The following is a 14,830-nucleotide window of genomic DNA, read 5'->3' as shown; positions in this document are numbered from 1 at the left end:
TTGCCTTATTTATCGTTAAAGTTCTTCTAAGACATCAGCCTCTGAGATTGCTGGAGCTGAATCCATACAGGTGGAAGCAATGCTATATCCATCCATAATATTATATTGTAAGCTGTCTTCTGAGAAAACTGAAGATAAGTAGCTATTCAAATGGTTAGTCATCTTCTTATTCCCATCAAAGTATGTATTATCCCCAGTACTAAACTTCCTTGTTTTCCTCCTCCAAAACTAAGGTGCATCTTATACGTTGGTGCATCTTATATTCCCAAAAAATAATGTAAAAATGTAAATGTAAAAAATGAAAAAAAAAGTAACATCTGCTTGAAATTTGATAATAAGAATGCTTGGGATTGCTATGGTTTTCCTGTCCAATTTCTACCTGGGCAACCCTTCTTAGCTTCCAAATGCCATTAATTTCCATTAATTTGTTCTAAGTCTGTTTATTTCTAGTTTGAAACATACTGACATCCTAAAATAAAATGATATTACAAATTAATGACAGCATACCATCAAATGTAGGGTGTTGCAAATCAGCAGGATTATTTTTTGTTAAACTGAATGGTATATAACTACAATAAATCAATTATCAGATGGCCTAGACTCGACTTTTCTATAAAATTGCTAATAAGCTATAAAATATGCAAGGTTTTTATATTGCTGACACTCAAAGCCTTACCCTGAAACAAGGCTGACTGTCAAAAGTAGCTGAAGCTTGTACTGCTGATCAGTTCTGTAACACATTCAGAATTTCAGAAAGGAATCTAATCTGGGGTCATTCTTATTTTTTTTTAAAAAAAAACATTTATACAATATTCAGTAATGCCCAATTTAAAATAATCTTAAAATCACAAGAGCTATTAAGTACTGGAATTATTTAAATGTTCTATGCTAGAATAACAAAAAAGATGGACCTTAAGGTTCCAACAATAACTAGCAGAGCACAAATGGTTCTAAAACTCCCATACCTTTCCTTCACTATGAGAATGCATTTCTTGATTTTATAGCAGCAGACAGTGGCTTTATTTAGGCAGACTTGTAAATATTTGTAGTGAAAAGGTGGCTGTGATTATTACATTTGAAATATACAAACAGCCTAGTATCTCACATGCAGTTTGCATAAAATATAATTTTCATGGTGTAATAAATGCATATGCATTCAAACAAGTTATTCTACGTAATACATTTTTGTTTTGTTAAAAAAGCACTCACTTTTTAATTTCACGGAGCAACATTCGAATGAGGACAGCCTGCAGGGGTTCAATCATTAATCTCTTCCACATATCAAGTGCTAGCTGTCAGGGTACGATAAAAAACAGTCAATGCTAGAACTGCCATTTCATTCATTCATTCATTCATTTTTTTTAATGCTTAGTCTCAAATGCTTCAAAAACAGAAGAATACACTGAAAGAATACTAAAAAGCTAAACAAAGTGCAACAGCAGCAGATAGAGTGCAGTACTACAGGCCACTAAAGCTGATCTGTAGGCCAGCGGTTCAAATCTCATCATCAGCTCAAGGTTGACTCAGCCTTCATCCTTCCGAGGTGGGTAAAATGAGGATATGGATTGTGGGGGCAATATGCTGGCTCTGTTAAAAAGTGCTATTGCTAACATGTTGTAAGCCGCCCTGAGTCTAAGGAGAAGGGCGGCATAAAAATCGAATGAATGAACAATTCTTCCTCTTAGAAGGAAATTTCCAGCAACTGAATATCTACCAAATAAACAATCTTATTGGTTTCCTGTCACTTGAAAAGAAGTGAGGGAGGGACGTTTCTTCGTGTTTTTCTTGAACCCTGCTAGTTTTTCTTTTTCCAGAAAATTATTCTCCATTGACCAAATTGCATCTAATATGCAGGAATAAATAGTTCTTTGGAATTGAGGAATTATTTAGCTGCTCTTGGAAAACCTGGCACAGAATATGCTATGCCTAAACAGAAGAAGTACAATTTAGCAGATACAGGTGATCCTTGATTGACAAAAGTTTGCTTAGTGACCATTCGAAGTTACAATGGCACCGAGAAAAGTGACTTACGGCCATTTCAGTCGGATGCTTGATAACTCGTTCGTGTTTATGATGGTTGCATTGTCCTGGAGTCATGTGATAATCTTTTGCGACTTTCTGACAAGCAAAGCCAATCAACGGGGAAGCCAGATTCACTTAACAACCGTGTTACCAATTTAACAAATACCAATGAGTCACTTAACAAATGCGCCAAGAAAAATCATAAAATGGCCAAAGACTCACTTATGAGCCTGGTGAGATTCGACCTGCCAAACTGCTCGCAGACACTGATAAGCAGAACTTGCCTGCAATTAGAGGGCAGCACTGCAGACCACTTCAGCTTATCACTGGCTGCCAGAGGTTTGGCAGATCGAATCTCAGTAGGCTCAAGTTTGACTCAGCCTTCCATTCTTCCAAAGACTGAGATAAAATGAGGACCCAGATTGTTGGGGGGCAAGTTGCTTACTCTCTGTAAACCATTTAGAGAGGCCTGTAAAACACTGTGAACCAGTACACAAGTTTAAGTGTTGTTATTGCTATTGCTATTAACAGATTTCTCACTTAAGCAATATAACTTTTTGGCTCAACTGTGATCATAAGTCAAGGACTATGTGTACTGAATTGAAAGCATTTACATGGATGTGCTTACATTACTGATGTACATAACTTGCATAAATTATACATTATATATGTAAAACAGCAGGCTTGATAAAAGGAAATATACTATACTGAACATGGTTTTGAAAGACTATTTTTGTCCCATTCATACTTTGGGGGGCAGGTGGTGAAAATGGGGTACAGTGTTCCCTCGATTTTCGCGGGGGATGCGTTCCAAGACCGCCCACGAAAGTCGAATTTCCGCGAAGTAGAGATGCGGAAGTAAATACACCATTTTTGGCTATGGACAGTATCACAAGCCTTCCCTTAACACTTTAACCCCCTAAATTACCATTTCCCATTCCCTTAACAACCATTTACTCACCATTATTACTGGTACTCACCATTGAATAAGACACTTAGTGATCCTGATATTTATAAACAATAATTTATTAACAATAATTATTTTTTTTGTTATTTATTTGCAAAAATTATTAGTTTGGCGATGACGTATGTCATCGAGCGGGAAAAACCGTGGTATAGAAAAAAACCCGTGAAGGATTTTTAAATTAATATTTTTTGAAAAACTGTGGTATAGGCTATTCACGAAGTTCAAACCCGCGAAAATCAAGGGAACACTGTATATACATAACTTTTAGCAGACTTAAAAGGAACTTTTGGAATGACCTCAAATTCTGGGAAATAAATTTAGATAAATTTGCTGCATGAGGTAAATATTTTGTTTAAAATATAGGATTTAAGAAAAAATCCAATTAAAATTTTATTAATGTTGTACAATAATTAAGTAGCTCTTGGTTTATTTTTACTTTCAACCAAAAAATTTAAAACTAATCAATAAACAGGCAAGGCAGAGACTCTACGAATGTTGTTTATTGTAGTAGAATAAAAGATCTTGAAAGCCTATTAGCGTTTCCATATGTCCCATCTTATGGCAAACAAAAAACAAGTCAGAGTAATCTTTTAAGTTTTTTATTCCGCTTTCCACTTTCCCAAATCGCTATTTTTTTTTTTGGAGAATTTCTCCTTAACAATTTGATCATTCCCATCCCTATTTCAAAGGCCAGGTTTACATCCCTAATTATTTCTCTCTGGCATGCTATAAACAGGTATCAACAAATACCACAACTTTGGCTAGTTTGGGGTGGCTCAGAAATCAGTGTAATTTAATCTTGATTTAATCCTGATTGCAATGGAATCCTTTTATACATGAATTATTTCTGACTCTATCTCAACTAATCCCATTGGACTTTTTATTTCACAGGGAAAAAAAGCAAACCAAGGTGGGGGGGAGAAGCCATTTACTATTTGCTGGTAGAAATGTGATATAGATACCGTAGGTAAACAAATATTACTGTTACCTTTATAAAATTAAGCAAAGATGTAAGATAGGCTTAAAGTACACCTACCACTAATGTACTGTTTCTCAACCTTGGCATGTGCATGGACTTCAATTACCAGAATGCCATGATAGGTGGGGAATTCTGAGAGTTAAAGTCCACAGTTTAATCTTGCTGTAGTTGAGAAATACTGTGGTAAACAATTAACTTTTTGTCACATAGGATCCTAAAAAGGTCTCAACTAGCTCTGTTCTTATCTACTTCCAATTAAAGAAGCTACCTTATATAAATAAGATTGAGTATACAGTGATCCCCCGGTTATTGCGTCCCCGACCATTGCGAACAGGGTAATTTGCGATTTTTGAACCCGGAAGTCAAAACACCATCTGCGCATGCGTGCCCTTTTTTCTATGGGCACGCATGCGTAGATGGCGCCCGGCAGATCAGCTGCTGGGCGGCTTCCCTGGGTCTTCCCCCTCTTGCTGGCGGGAGGGCGAAGCCCCCCCCCAGCACCCGCTCGCCCGCCCTTCGCCCTTCGCCTGGGAAGTTCGCCAGGAGTCAGCGGAGAACAGCGCGCCTGTTTTAAAACGATCGGAGCCGGCCGGCTCCAATCGTTTTAAAGCAGGCGCGCCGTTCTCCGCTGACTCCTAAAGCGGGGAAGTTCGCCAGGAGTCAGCGGAGAACGGCGCAACTGTTTTAAAACGATCGGAGCTTTCCAATGAGTCCCGAAGACAAACGTCAAACTTCCGCGTTTGTCTTCGGGACTCATTGGAAAGCCGCGCAGGTGTTTTAAAACGTCCCCGGGTTTGGGGGGGTGCTAGCAAGCCCCCCATGTCGGCGGGGACGTTTTAAAACACCCGCGCGGCTTTCCAATGAGTCCCGAAGACAAACATTGTTTCCCATGTAAAAGCAATTAATGCGTGCAAAAAGAAAAAAAATCGCAAAATGGCACTCTGCTGAGCGCCGCATTCTGGGTTTGGGTTCGGGAGGCTGCCGAGAAGCCCCCCGGCTGTTTTAAAAGGTGACAGCTGGGCGGCGGCGGCCAGCAGAGCGCCATTTTGCGATCTGCAGTGGGTTCGTAAGCCGAAAAAAGTTCGTAAGAAGAGGCAAAAAATTTCCGAACCCCGGGTTCGTATCACAAGGGGTTCGTATAACGAGGGGTTCGTATCACGAGGTACCACTGTACATGATTTTGAAAGGCAGAAATTATTTAAATGGATGATTAGGCAGTCAGAAAATATGTACTTTACAGTTATCTCTCCAAAATTATTTTCTATACTTACTTCTCCAATCTCCATCAATGGTTCACTCATATCCACCCCTCCATAACCATATTGAAGATCAGCTTCAGTCAATTTGTTCTTTTTAATAAACTGCGTATTGAGGTATCTATGAAAAAAAATTATCATATTTTATAAACTGTTCTAAGAAAGTGCACAGGGGTTTTAAAAAACATTCTTATACCCAAGGAATATTTATGCATGTAAGATGACAGATCTCTACCATGTTCCAAGCTTGGCTGGTGCTCAAGTTTTGACTGGAGAAATCAGTTGACAGAGAGAGAAAGAGAGAGGTGGGGATGGGGTGGGAGGGAGAGGGGGTGATGGTAGAGAGAATAAAAGCATGATACAAACTTAAAATTACTGACAACTCTGAGATTTCAGCCTGTGGTTCTATTTCTAATTAAGGTTTCACACAGGTAAATTGTCTCCCATAATGAACATCATTCCCTAGCAGGGGGACTGCCCTGATGGACATGGGATAATGTAAAATGTTTTCAAGTTTACAGACTTTTAAAGACACTCTTGTAGAGATTTTGAAGTTTCCTGTCTGTTAAGATACCCAAGAGCAGACACCTCTGCCTTTGAATGAAAACAAATGAAAAGGCAGAAGTGTTAGGTATTAAAGGACGCTGTTGTCTGGTACTGAATGTGTACTGTGTGAATCTAAGTATAGCAGGAGGAGGAACCTGCAAGTCAGGATCCAGCACGATCTCAAAGCTGAATGAGATAATAAATAATAATAATAATAATAATAATAATAATAATTTATTAGATTTGTATGCCGCCTCTCTCTGAAGACTTGGGGCGGCTCACAACAATAATAAAACAATATTACAATAAAACAAATCTAATATTAAAAACATCTAAAATCCCATCATTTAAATCCATGCAGCACACACATACCAAACATAAAATATAAATGCCTGGGGGAGGTGTCTCAGTTCCCCCATTCCTGGCGATACAGGTGGGTCTTAAGTAATTTGCGAAAGACAAGGAGGGCGGGGGCAGTTCTAATCTCTGAGGGGAGTTGATTCCAGAGGGCCGGGGCCGCCACAGAGAAGGCTCTTTCCCTGGGGCCCGCCAAACGACATTGTTTAGTCGACGGGACCCGGAGAAGGCCAACTCTGTGGGACCTTATCGGCTGCTGGGATTCGTGCGGTAGAAGGCTGTTCTGGAGGTATTCTGGAGGAGATCATGATTGCTTGGAAGAAGAGCAAGTTTTTTTTAGAAACCTTGAAGAGGACTTCCTATAAAACTTCCTTCAAATCTGCATGAGAGATAGGATCAATCCTAAAGATAGCTGTGCCAAGATCCACATTTCCTCCCACAGATTAACTATGACTTGATAGTTTACAAAACGTAGCTTGACAAAGGTGCTGGAATTCCAAACTATTTAGAAAAACAATTCCCCCCTTCTTTCTCTACTCTAGACTAAAAACAAGCCTGAGGTAAATGTATTGAACCTGTTGACTGGTTTGAGCATAACAACATATAATAAGAATCTCTTCTATGGAAGAGGGAGAAAAAAAGACAATAAAAACATTAAGAAAATGTGTACATTTGCGGAGCTTCATATGAGTTACATACATCCTCTTCTACTGAAAAGTATAATAAGGGACAATAATTGTAGCTCAGGGTTAAAATGAAAGACTGTTGGTGTTCTTTGAGCTTAGGTTTTTTTGTTGCAGATGTTTCAATGCCCAAAGTGATGACAACATTGGCACTGATGATGTTACTTAGTTTGTGTAATAAAACATCTTCAAGAAAACCAAGCTCAGAAAGCATCAAGGACCCTTTGTAATTTGTTAAGCTAAGACAATATCTTTCAACCTTAGCAACTTTGAACTAATGCTTTTCAACTTTGCTTGATTGGGGAATTCTGGGAACTGAAGTCCACATATCTTAAAGTTGCCAAGATTGAGAAACACTGAGCTAAGTTCATGCAAGGTCAAGCAAGGTATACACCAATCATTCTTCTAAAAGCACTATAACAAACAAACATCACTATAATTTTAGAGAACTGGGCAGATGTGTCTCTAAAATTCTTGTTCCATTTTCTACCTTACAACTAACATCTACCAGATATAGGGAGTGGGGGAGAAAAGTTTCCAACAGATTTGTGGTCCTGTTTTGTTTTACCAATATAATAGCAGAAATGGGAAATATCACATGAGTGCAATAAATTGTCTTTTGGATATTATCTGATTAGTCATGCCTAAAAACCTTCCAATTTGTACACTTGCAAGATTCCCCATGAAAAATTGGTAAGCATATTCACAGCAAGCATCAAAACAATGAATCAAAATCATAAATCAATTAATAGTAATTATATTTTCAAATTCCAGAATAAGTTAAAATGCATTTACCTGTACAAACAGTCCATATAGTCTGCCCCTTTACTGTATTCATCCCAGTTTCTATGATACATTACCAATATTTTTTCTTCAGAGTCCAAGACTTTCTATAGAAAAAAACCACAAGAAATAAATTAATTTTATCATTCACGCTCTATTTCATTTGAAATGTTAAAACGCAACTTCCTTCTTAATAAATTCAACTCTATGAACTATTTCAAACATCTGGGAGGTATAATATTAACACTTTATATCTTGTTTCAGAAAATAAAAATGAAAACCCCCCAAATGGCTGTTTTTTACCACAGCAGACTATAAAATAGCTTGCACACTACTTAATTCTAACATGCAGCATTAGCATTTTATTTTTATCCATTCCATGGTTACCTTGTGCAACTGGCGTACATGATTTTCCAAAAAAGTTTTAGTTTCCATATAAAGTCTCTCTCCGAGAGGTTCAGGATAGGCCACACACAAAGCGTATATGTCCCTGGGTATTAAGTCAAGGCTAAAACGTTTTACATTTTTGTAACTCAAGTTCTAATGACATATTGAAAGGAAAAAGAAAACCAATGTCTTATTGGAGTTCCAAAGAGATTGATTCATTGGCCTTTTTCCAAAATCATGCTGCTCATGATTTCAGACTACTGGGAGGAAAAATTGTGAGAGCCCTGCCTCTCAGAAAGTGTAGAGAATACCTTGTGGTGGAAGGGAGAACTTTCTCCAAAATATGGCACTGTGAGATATCGTGTAAAAGCCCTTTGGGCTGAATCTAGGGGAAGGAAACTATCTTTTAAATCATTGTTTTCCAAAGACCAGATGATTTCTTCAACTCTAGAGCACAAGCCTGTTACTCACTAAAATCATGAAACCTAGCTGTAGAATTTCAACAAGTGTTGCCTTCTTGAGACTAATAGCACTCAATTTTTATCTTTCCTGTGCCAACTTTTTAAGGGTCTTACTTACCATTTTTTTGGGTTTTTTAGCCCAATTACATACAACTACTGTGAAAATACAATATAGAAGGAACTGTATATCTCCCCCAAAATTGTTTTCTTTGTTCTAAGTTGACTATCACAACCATTCACAGTTTAAAGATTACCATAGTTTTAGTTCCTAAAAACAATGCCCAATTTCGTCAAAAGAATCTGGAACAGCCTTGGAAAAAATACGTTTGAGGATAGAGGATACCATTGCTTTTTTAAAAACACTTGAAATGTCATGAAATGTTTTCTCTTGTTGCAGACCACAGCCTTGAAACTACAGGGGACAATTTGGCTTAGTGGTTAAAGGCTCAGACTAGAAACCTTGAGGTCTAGTTCCACTGTAGGCATGAAACACTGGGCCAGTCATTCTCTCAATCCAACACATCTTACAGGGTTGTTGTTGTGGGAAAATAGGACAAGAAAGGCAAATTACGTATGTTCACTGCCTTGAGTTTACTCATAAAGTAATAAAGGTGGAATAAAATAAACCTAACAAATCAATAATAAAGAAAGATTTTCTAATTAAAAGACAGGAAAAATTTCCTAGCACAGCAAGTTGACAATGAACTGATTACCAAGACCAGGGGTAGGCAAAGTTGGCTCTTCTATGACTTGTGGACTTCAACTCCCAGAATTCCTGAGCCAATCATGCTAGCTCAGGAATTCTAGGAGTTGAAGCCCACATGCCATAGAAGAGCCAACTTTGTCTACCCCTGACGAAGATTGATGGTATTATTTATTGCAATGTTCAAATGAAGGTTAGACCTTTATCCAAAGGGCAGGGTTTAAGTGTCTGTATACATAAACGGTTCATTTAGTGACCGTTCAAAGTTACATAGGCACTGAAAAAAGTGACTTACGACTGTTTTTCACACGTATGACAATTACAGCATTTCCATGTGGTTCATATTTGTATGCTCGACAACTGACTCACATTTATGACGGTTACAATGTCCCAGAGTCATGTGATCACCTTTTGTGACCCTCTGACAAATAGTGTCAATAAGGAAGCTGGATTCACTTAACGATGGTGCTACTAATTTAACTACAGTGACTTCGTTAAAAAGTAGGACAAGATAAGTCACTTCACAAATTTCTCTTAGCAACATAGGTTTTTTGCTCAAGTGTGGTCGTAAATCGAAGACTACTTGTAGTCTCTTTCAATTATACTGTAAGGTTAGACAAATACTGGGGTAAATAAATTGCAAGAACTTTGTGAAGTGATTGAATGAAGCCAGAAGCAGGAAGTCAAAAAATCCTGAGCAAAAAGAAATTGTCTTACTTATTTGGCAATAAATAAATAAAGGAAAGGGCAGAACTGAATTTTAAAAGAGCTTGTGTGTGTGTGTATAAACATTCTGAAAGTAACAGTTATCATTTTATAAAATGAAGTCATAAAACATTCAGTTATTTCTAGAAACAGACTTAAGTTGTCACACATCTGCTGGGAGGGTGGCACAAACATAGCAGGGCCAGAAATATCTCACTTCTAAAGAGGTTCGAATAGAGGAGATATGAAGGTCAAAAGGTAAGAGAAAATGAGTTACTGTTTCAAATAAAAGTGCTATGTGGCCTTCCATTGCTTTTTTGCAAAAGACTAGAAACTATACTGGAGGTACAATGTCAGAAGCATGCTTAATCTTGCTTTCAGTTCCATAAGGAGCATTTCTTAATTAAAAGAGGGATTAAAATCTATGATACAACTAAACACTGCTTCTGATTAAAGGAGTAAAACAATATACATTTTTAAGTAGGGTACAAGATATTTTTCTCCTAGATATAAAGTATATGTTACTTGAGCATGATTGAAAAAAATTTCTACTTTCTTTCACAAAAAATATTAATTATGCACATAATTTGCTTGCTTTCTCAAACCATAGTTAAAAGACTTGAATTGAGTTAATAGTGATCTAGAGAAAAAGCTGGAGACAAGAACACAGGAAACCCCCACCCCCACCCCTTCAAGGTAAAAATCCATATATGTCATTTGGGAACACTCTTAAAAAGTTGGCACTAACATAGACAGTTGCTAGTTTGTCACATTATAATTAGCCATGCTACCTGAAGTCAATAAAGTGCAGCATCCTACAACACAAAATATGTCAAGCTTAAGCCAATGCTTTACAAATTCGAATGGTTAGAATTATATAACATCCCTCATCTAAAGAAAATAAAGGATGGCATATAAATTGCAGTCTCACTGGATCTATGGTTACTGTTGTATAGTCCCTGAAAAAGATTTCCCAAACTTTCACTTTCTAGCTGTTTTCTTCTGTCCCACAAACAACTTTAATCTCTCTGTCATGGACACCCTCGTATAATAATAAAGCTTATCTATGACCTACAGATAACGCATTAGGTCAAGCACAAATAATATGTCATTTACTAATATATTGCCCTTGAAACAGAAGTTTACAAGATCCAAAATCGCTAATCAGATGGAAGACAACATTTATCATTTCCTCTGGAGCACATGATTCTTTAGTTCCAGATAGTCTTTCTTCAAAATAATTCCAAATGAGGTTAGCAAGAACCAGAACAACTAGTGAGTTTGATTAGAACCATATTTTCCTAATCGGAAATTACATTTTCTATTTAGAACAGATAGAACAGAATCATATACTAAACATACTCTTTATAGTTTAGACCACTGTTTTTCAACCAGTGTGCCGCGAGACATGGTCAGGTGTGCCGTGGGGAAATTAAACATGGGTTCCCAAACTATGACCCGCATAGGCCATTTATCCGGCCTGCCGCCTCTATCAGAACATAAACATTCCCCTCACAATCCCATCAGCTATCAGCGACAGGAAGAGTGGAGGCACAGCAAACGCTCACTGACCAATCACCTTCTAGGATACATCCCGACCACTAGCGATGAATCAATAGCAGGCTGCTTCTCATCCACACCCAGGAAGGTCCCCGCTCGGGCTGCCGCACACGTGTCATTGTGTGGCCGCGACGAGTAGTTGAAGCTGCTACTCCTCCCCATGGTCCCGATTTCTAATCCTGGTCAGGACTGGGGGTAAATGTTTAACTATATGTATAATATGTACTATATTAGAGTGTCATTTTGGTTGGTGGTGTGCCCCAGGATTTTGTAAATGTAAAAAATGTGCCGTGGCTCAAAAAAGATTGAACATCACTGGTTTAGACATACTTACCATTCTAACCAAATTATTAGAGTTTGCTAAATCTACTGTGTATACCATGCATAATTATTAACAGACACTACATTGCAAAATCTATTGGTGCTAGAGCTGATGCTGAACGTATTTTATTCAGCTCTGAATTCTGTAAAGAAATCAATTTCTGTACATCATTTAATCCTGTGCAATCAATATCTGTCCTCTAATAAAGGATACGAAAAGCGATCATTCCATGTTGCTCTTTCAACATAATCCAGCATAACAACAGCTTTAATAGTTGTGAGAAGCTTGTTCCATGTTTCATCAAAATCAACTACTCGTGGTTTCAAGGACATTGTGGGGAAGTAAAATGAATCTGAAAAAAAATCCAAATTATTAATTATATCTGCTGCAAATATGAATATATTTTTTGAGATATCAATCTTATTTTTTTATGTTAAAATATCTATGTCAAAAACATCTTACATTACTAGAAAGTCTGGTACTTCCTCTGAACTTTCCTACTGAACTCTCCCATTCACTGCTCCTAAAAAGTTGCAATTACTGGTGATTTATGCTTATATCATATGATCATTACTATTGCCACCTGAATTACAAATCCTAAATCAGGGTAGAATACTTTGGATGAAAGTTGAAGAGATCAATTTCCAGCAAAACCTTTTAGGTGAAAGGAAGTATAAAAATAACATAGTATCAAAAAAAAAAAGTTTATCTATTGCTATGTTTCCTAAAAAAAAAAAAGGCTCTATCTTACCTGAAATAAGTGCTTGGCCTTATTGCCATGCACTCAAAAGCCCAATTGGGCTTATTATCAGGGGATGTCTTATTTTGGGGAAAACAAGAGTATATTTTGCAATATACAGTACAACAAAAAATTAAGATCAGATTGACTATTATAGAGGTTTAATTAAAGCAAATAGCTAGACTACTGGGGAAGCTCCTAAATTAACTTTTTGTGGCCAATTAAAAACAAGACAAAAAGGCCAAATTGGTGAACAGTTTCTGACATTGGGCAGTGATTTGCAATTGGAAGTAATGGTTGATAAGCATGGCTTCAGCACTTTTTATAAAAGCATTACATTACTAGAATAAGTACATTTGCATCCATCCTAGCTTTGTGAGCAAATTACTTTTCCCCACTTGCCTAATAATCTGGCTGCCCTTCTATATCATAAAATAGAGCACAATCTCCTGTTATCCCCCCCCCCCCCCCCCAAGCATTGCTAAAGCAAAGTAAATATCCTCAGTCTGGTTGATATGGCAGGAGGCCATTCTCCTGGAGGGAAAAACGCTATTAGGAAACAAAAATATGACTTTTGAGATGTACAATTTAAATATAAACTCTCTTAATTTTTAACATCTGCAATTTAATCATTTTCGCATCCTTTATTCTGGATTGACAAGCAAACAAAAGGGACAAAAACGGCAGGAGTTGGGAGACTCCGGAGTTGAAAGGTAATTTTCCTTCTCTATCTCATCACCGAAATTAAAGGAAATAACACGTTTTTTGCTTTTGCTTTTAAAACACCGGATCAGATTTGCTTGCGGGATCGTGCAAATCTTATTTTCAACCCAGCCCCATCAACAACAACAACACGCGCGCGCACACACACACACGATTGTGCAAATAGAAGCAAAAACACTGAATTTTCTGTCCTCGTCCATCCTGACAACACACGGATCTGGTGGATGCCTTGCGGGGTTCAAGGCCTGCTCGGTGCCTTTTCCCAGCATCCACACACCCGGCAGCCTTTAAGGTCCTGCCGATTTCACGAGAGGGAATAAATAACTCTGGCACGGATGCCAGCGGATCCGCTTTGAAACGGGGCTTGTTGCACCTCCTCCAGACACAAGGGAAGCAGGCACGCGCGTGCCCCTCGCAATACTCACGTTGAATTCCGACAGCGGGGAAAGGAGAGAAGAAAAAAGGCAAAGCGGTGATCGGGCTTAAGAGGGAATGCGGGCGAGGAGGCTGCAGACCAGACGTGCGACGGACGGGGCGCGGGGATGTCAGTGCAACGAAGACTGAGGAAACCCGGGAAGGGGGGAATTGGAAAGAGAGAGGCAGGGAAGCATCGGATCCTCCGGGGAGGGATGAAAGGAGATCTCGCGGAGAGGGGGAGGAGAGAGAAGATTGGAAGAAAGTGCGTTCCCCACCACCACCATACATGTATATATATTTATATATACATATACACCCCCGTAGCCTCTTCTCTTTTGCTGTTACCTGGCAACAGGGGAGGCCTGGGTCAGCGTCGCGTCCCCACGCCCTCGCCGCACCGTGTGTCTCTCGCGCGCAGATTGATCTCCCAGACGCCCCTCACAGGGTTTCCATTACCCAGCCGCCACGGCTACCCGTTGAGCCCCGCCCACTGAGCTCCCATTGGCTCAGAGCGGGCGGGAGGGGTCTGTAGCGGGGGCAGAGGGGAGCAGGACCGTTTCACCTCTCTTTCTTTGACGCCCTCCGAAGCCTGAAAGGCGGCCGTTTCGTTCCCGCTCCCCCACTTTTACCTCGGTAGGTCAAGCCGCTCTGTCAAACGGCGCGCCGATAATCATTTGACTCTTTTTCTTAATCGTTCTTTTTACTTCTCCCCCCCACCCCAGGCTGCGGGCAAGAGTTGGTTTCGCCCCATGTACGGGAAACGAGAAGGGCCAAACCCACACGCCGATACCGTTCCTTCACATAAATGATTAAACGCTGCTTCCTCGGGCGTAACGGAGGGGTTGGATTGCGCAGGCGCACTGAGACTTTGACCTGTTCGGTGGGGTTTCGGAGTCTCAGGTGAGAGCGCGCTGCTTTCCGGCCGGAGGGGGGCGGGTTGTAGTCGACTCCCGCTCTCGCTTTCCCTTTCTTTTGAGGGAATCCTTTCCAGGGAAAAAAAATCGATGTATCTACGGAGGGAAACCGTAGTCCTGTTAAATGCTGCTTCGGTTCCTCGATTTATTATATTTCGTTTTTTCCTCAGCAGCTGAGCACTCGCCTTCAGGTTTCTGAAGGCGACAAAAGCCCTCCTTGAGGTGATCTGAGAGCGGACACGGACATCGGGTCACTCAGTCTCAGTGAGCTTCTTACGGCTGAGGGGGCTGGTGGATTTAATCCAG

The 14,830-nt window shown here is 39.4% G+C and overlaps 1 protein-coding gene across 3 annotated transcripts in view; it reads right to left on the bottom strand.

Moving 5' to 3' along the window:
- CUL2 (cullin 2) overlaps window positions 1-14,408 on the bottom strand; it is an 89,501-nt gene extending 75,093 nt beyond the window's left edge. The window contains exons 1-6 of one of the 3 annotated variants that reach the window (XM_070728038.1): window positions 13,956-14,408; window positions 11,945-12,083; window positions 7,981-8,083; window positions 7,606-7,700; window positions 5,240-5,345; window positions 1,210-1,292 (exon numbers count right to left, since the gene is read on the bottom strand). In XM_070728038.1, the coding sequence (XP_070584139.1) occupies window positions 1,210-1,292; window positions 5,240-5,345; window positions 7,606-7,700; window positions 7,981-8,083; window positions 11,945-12,063 (506 nt within the window). In that variant the 5' untranslated portion in view covers window positions 12,064-12,083; window positions 13,956-14,408. The remainder of the gene's footprint in view (window positions 1-1,209; window positions 1,293-5,239; window positions 5,346-7,605; window positions 7,701-7,980; window positions 8,084-11,944; window positions 12,084-13,955) is intronic. The other 2 variants (XM_070728037.1, XM_070728036.1) reach the window with 2 other exon arrangements.
- Between the last annotated feature and the right edge of the window lie 422 nt (window positions 14,409-14,830).

This window comes from Erythrolamprus reginae, chromosome Z, assembly GCF_031021105.1.
Source record: "Erythrolamprus reginae isolate rEryReg1 chromosome Z, rEryReg1.hap1, whole genome shotgun sequence".
Lineage (NCBI taxonomy): Eukaryota > Metazoa > Chordata > Lepidosauria > Squamata > Dipsadidae > Erythrolamprus > Erythrolamprus reginae.
The sequence above is the reverse complement of the archived record's forward strand: the minus strand, read 5'-3'. Positions and strand labels throughout refer to the sequence as shown.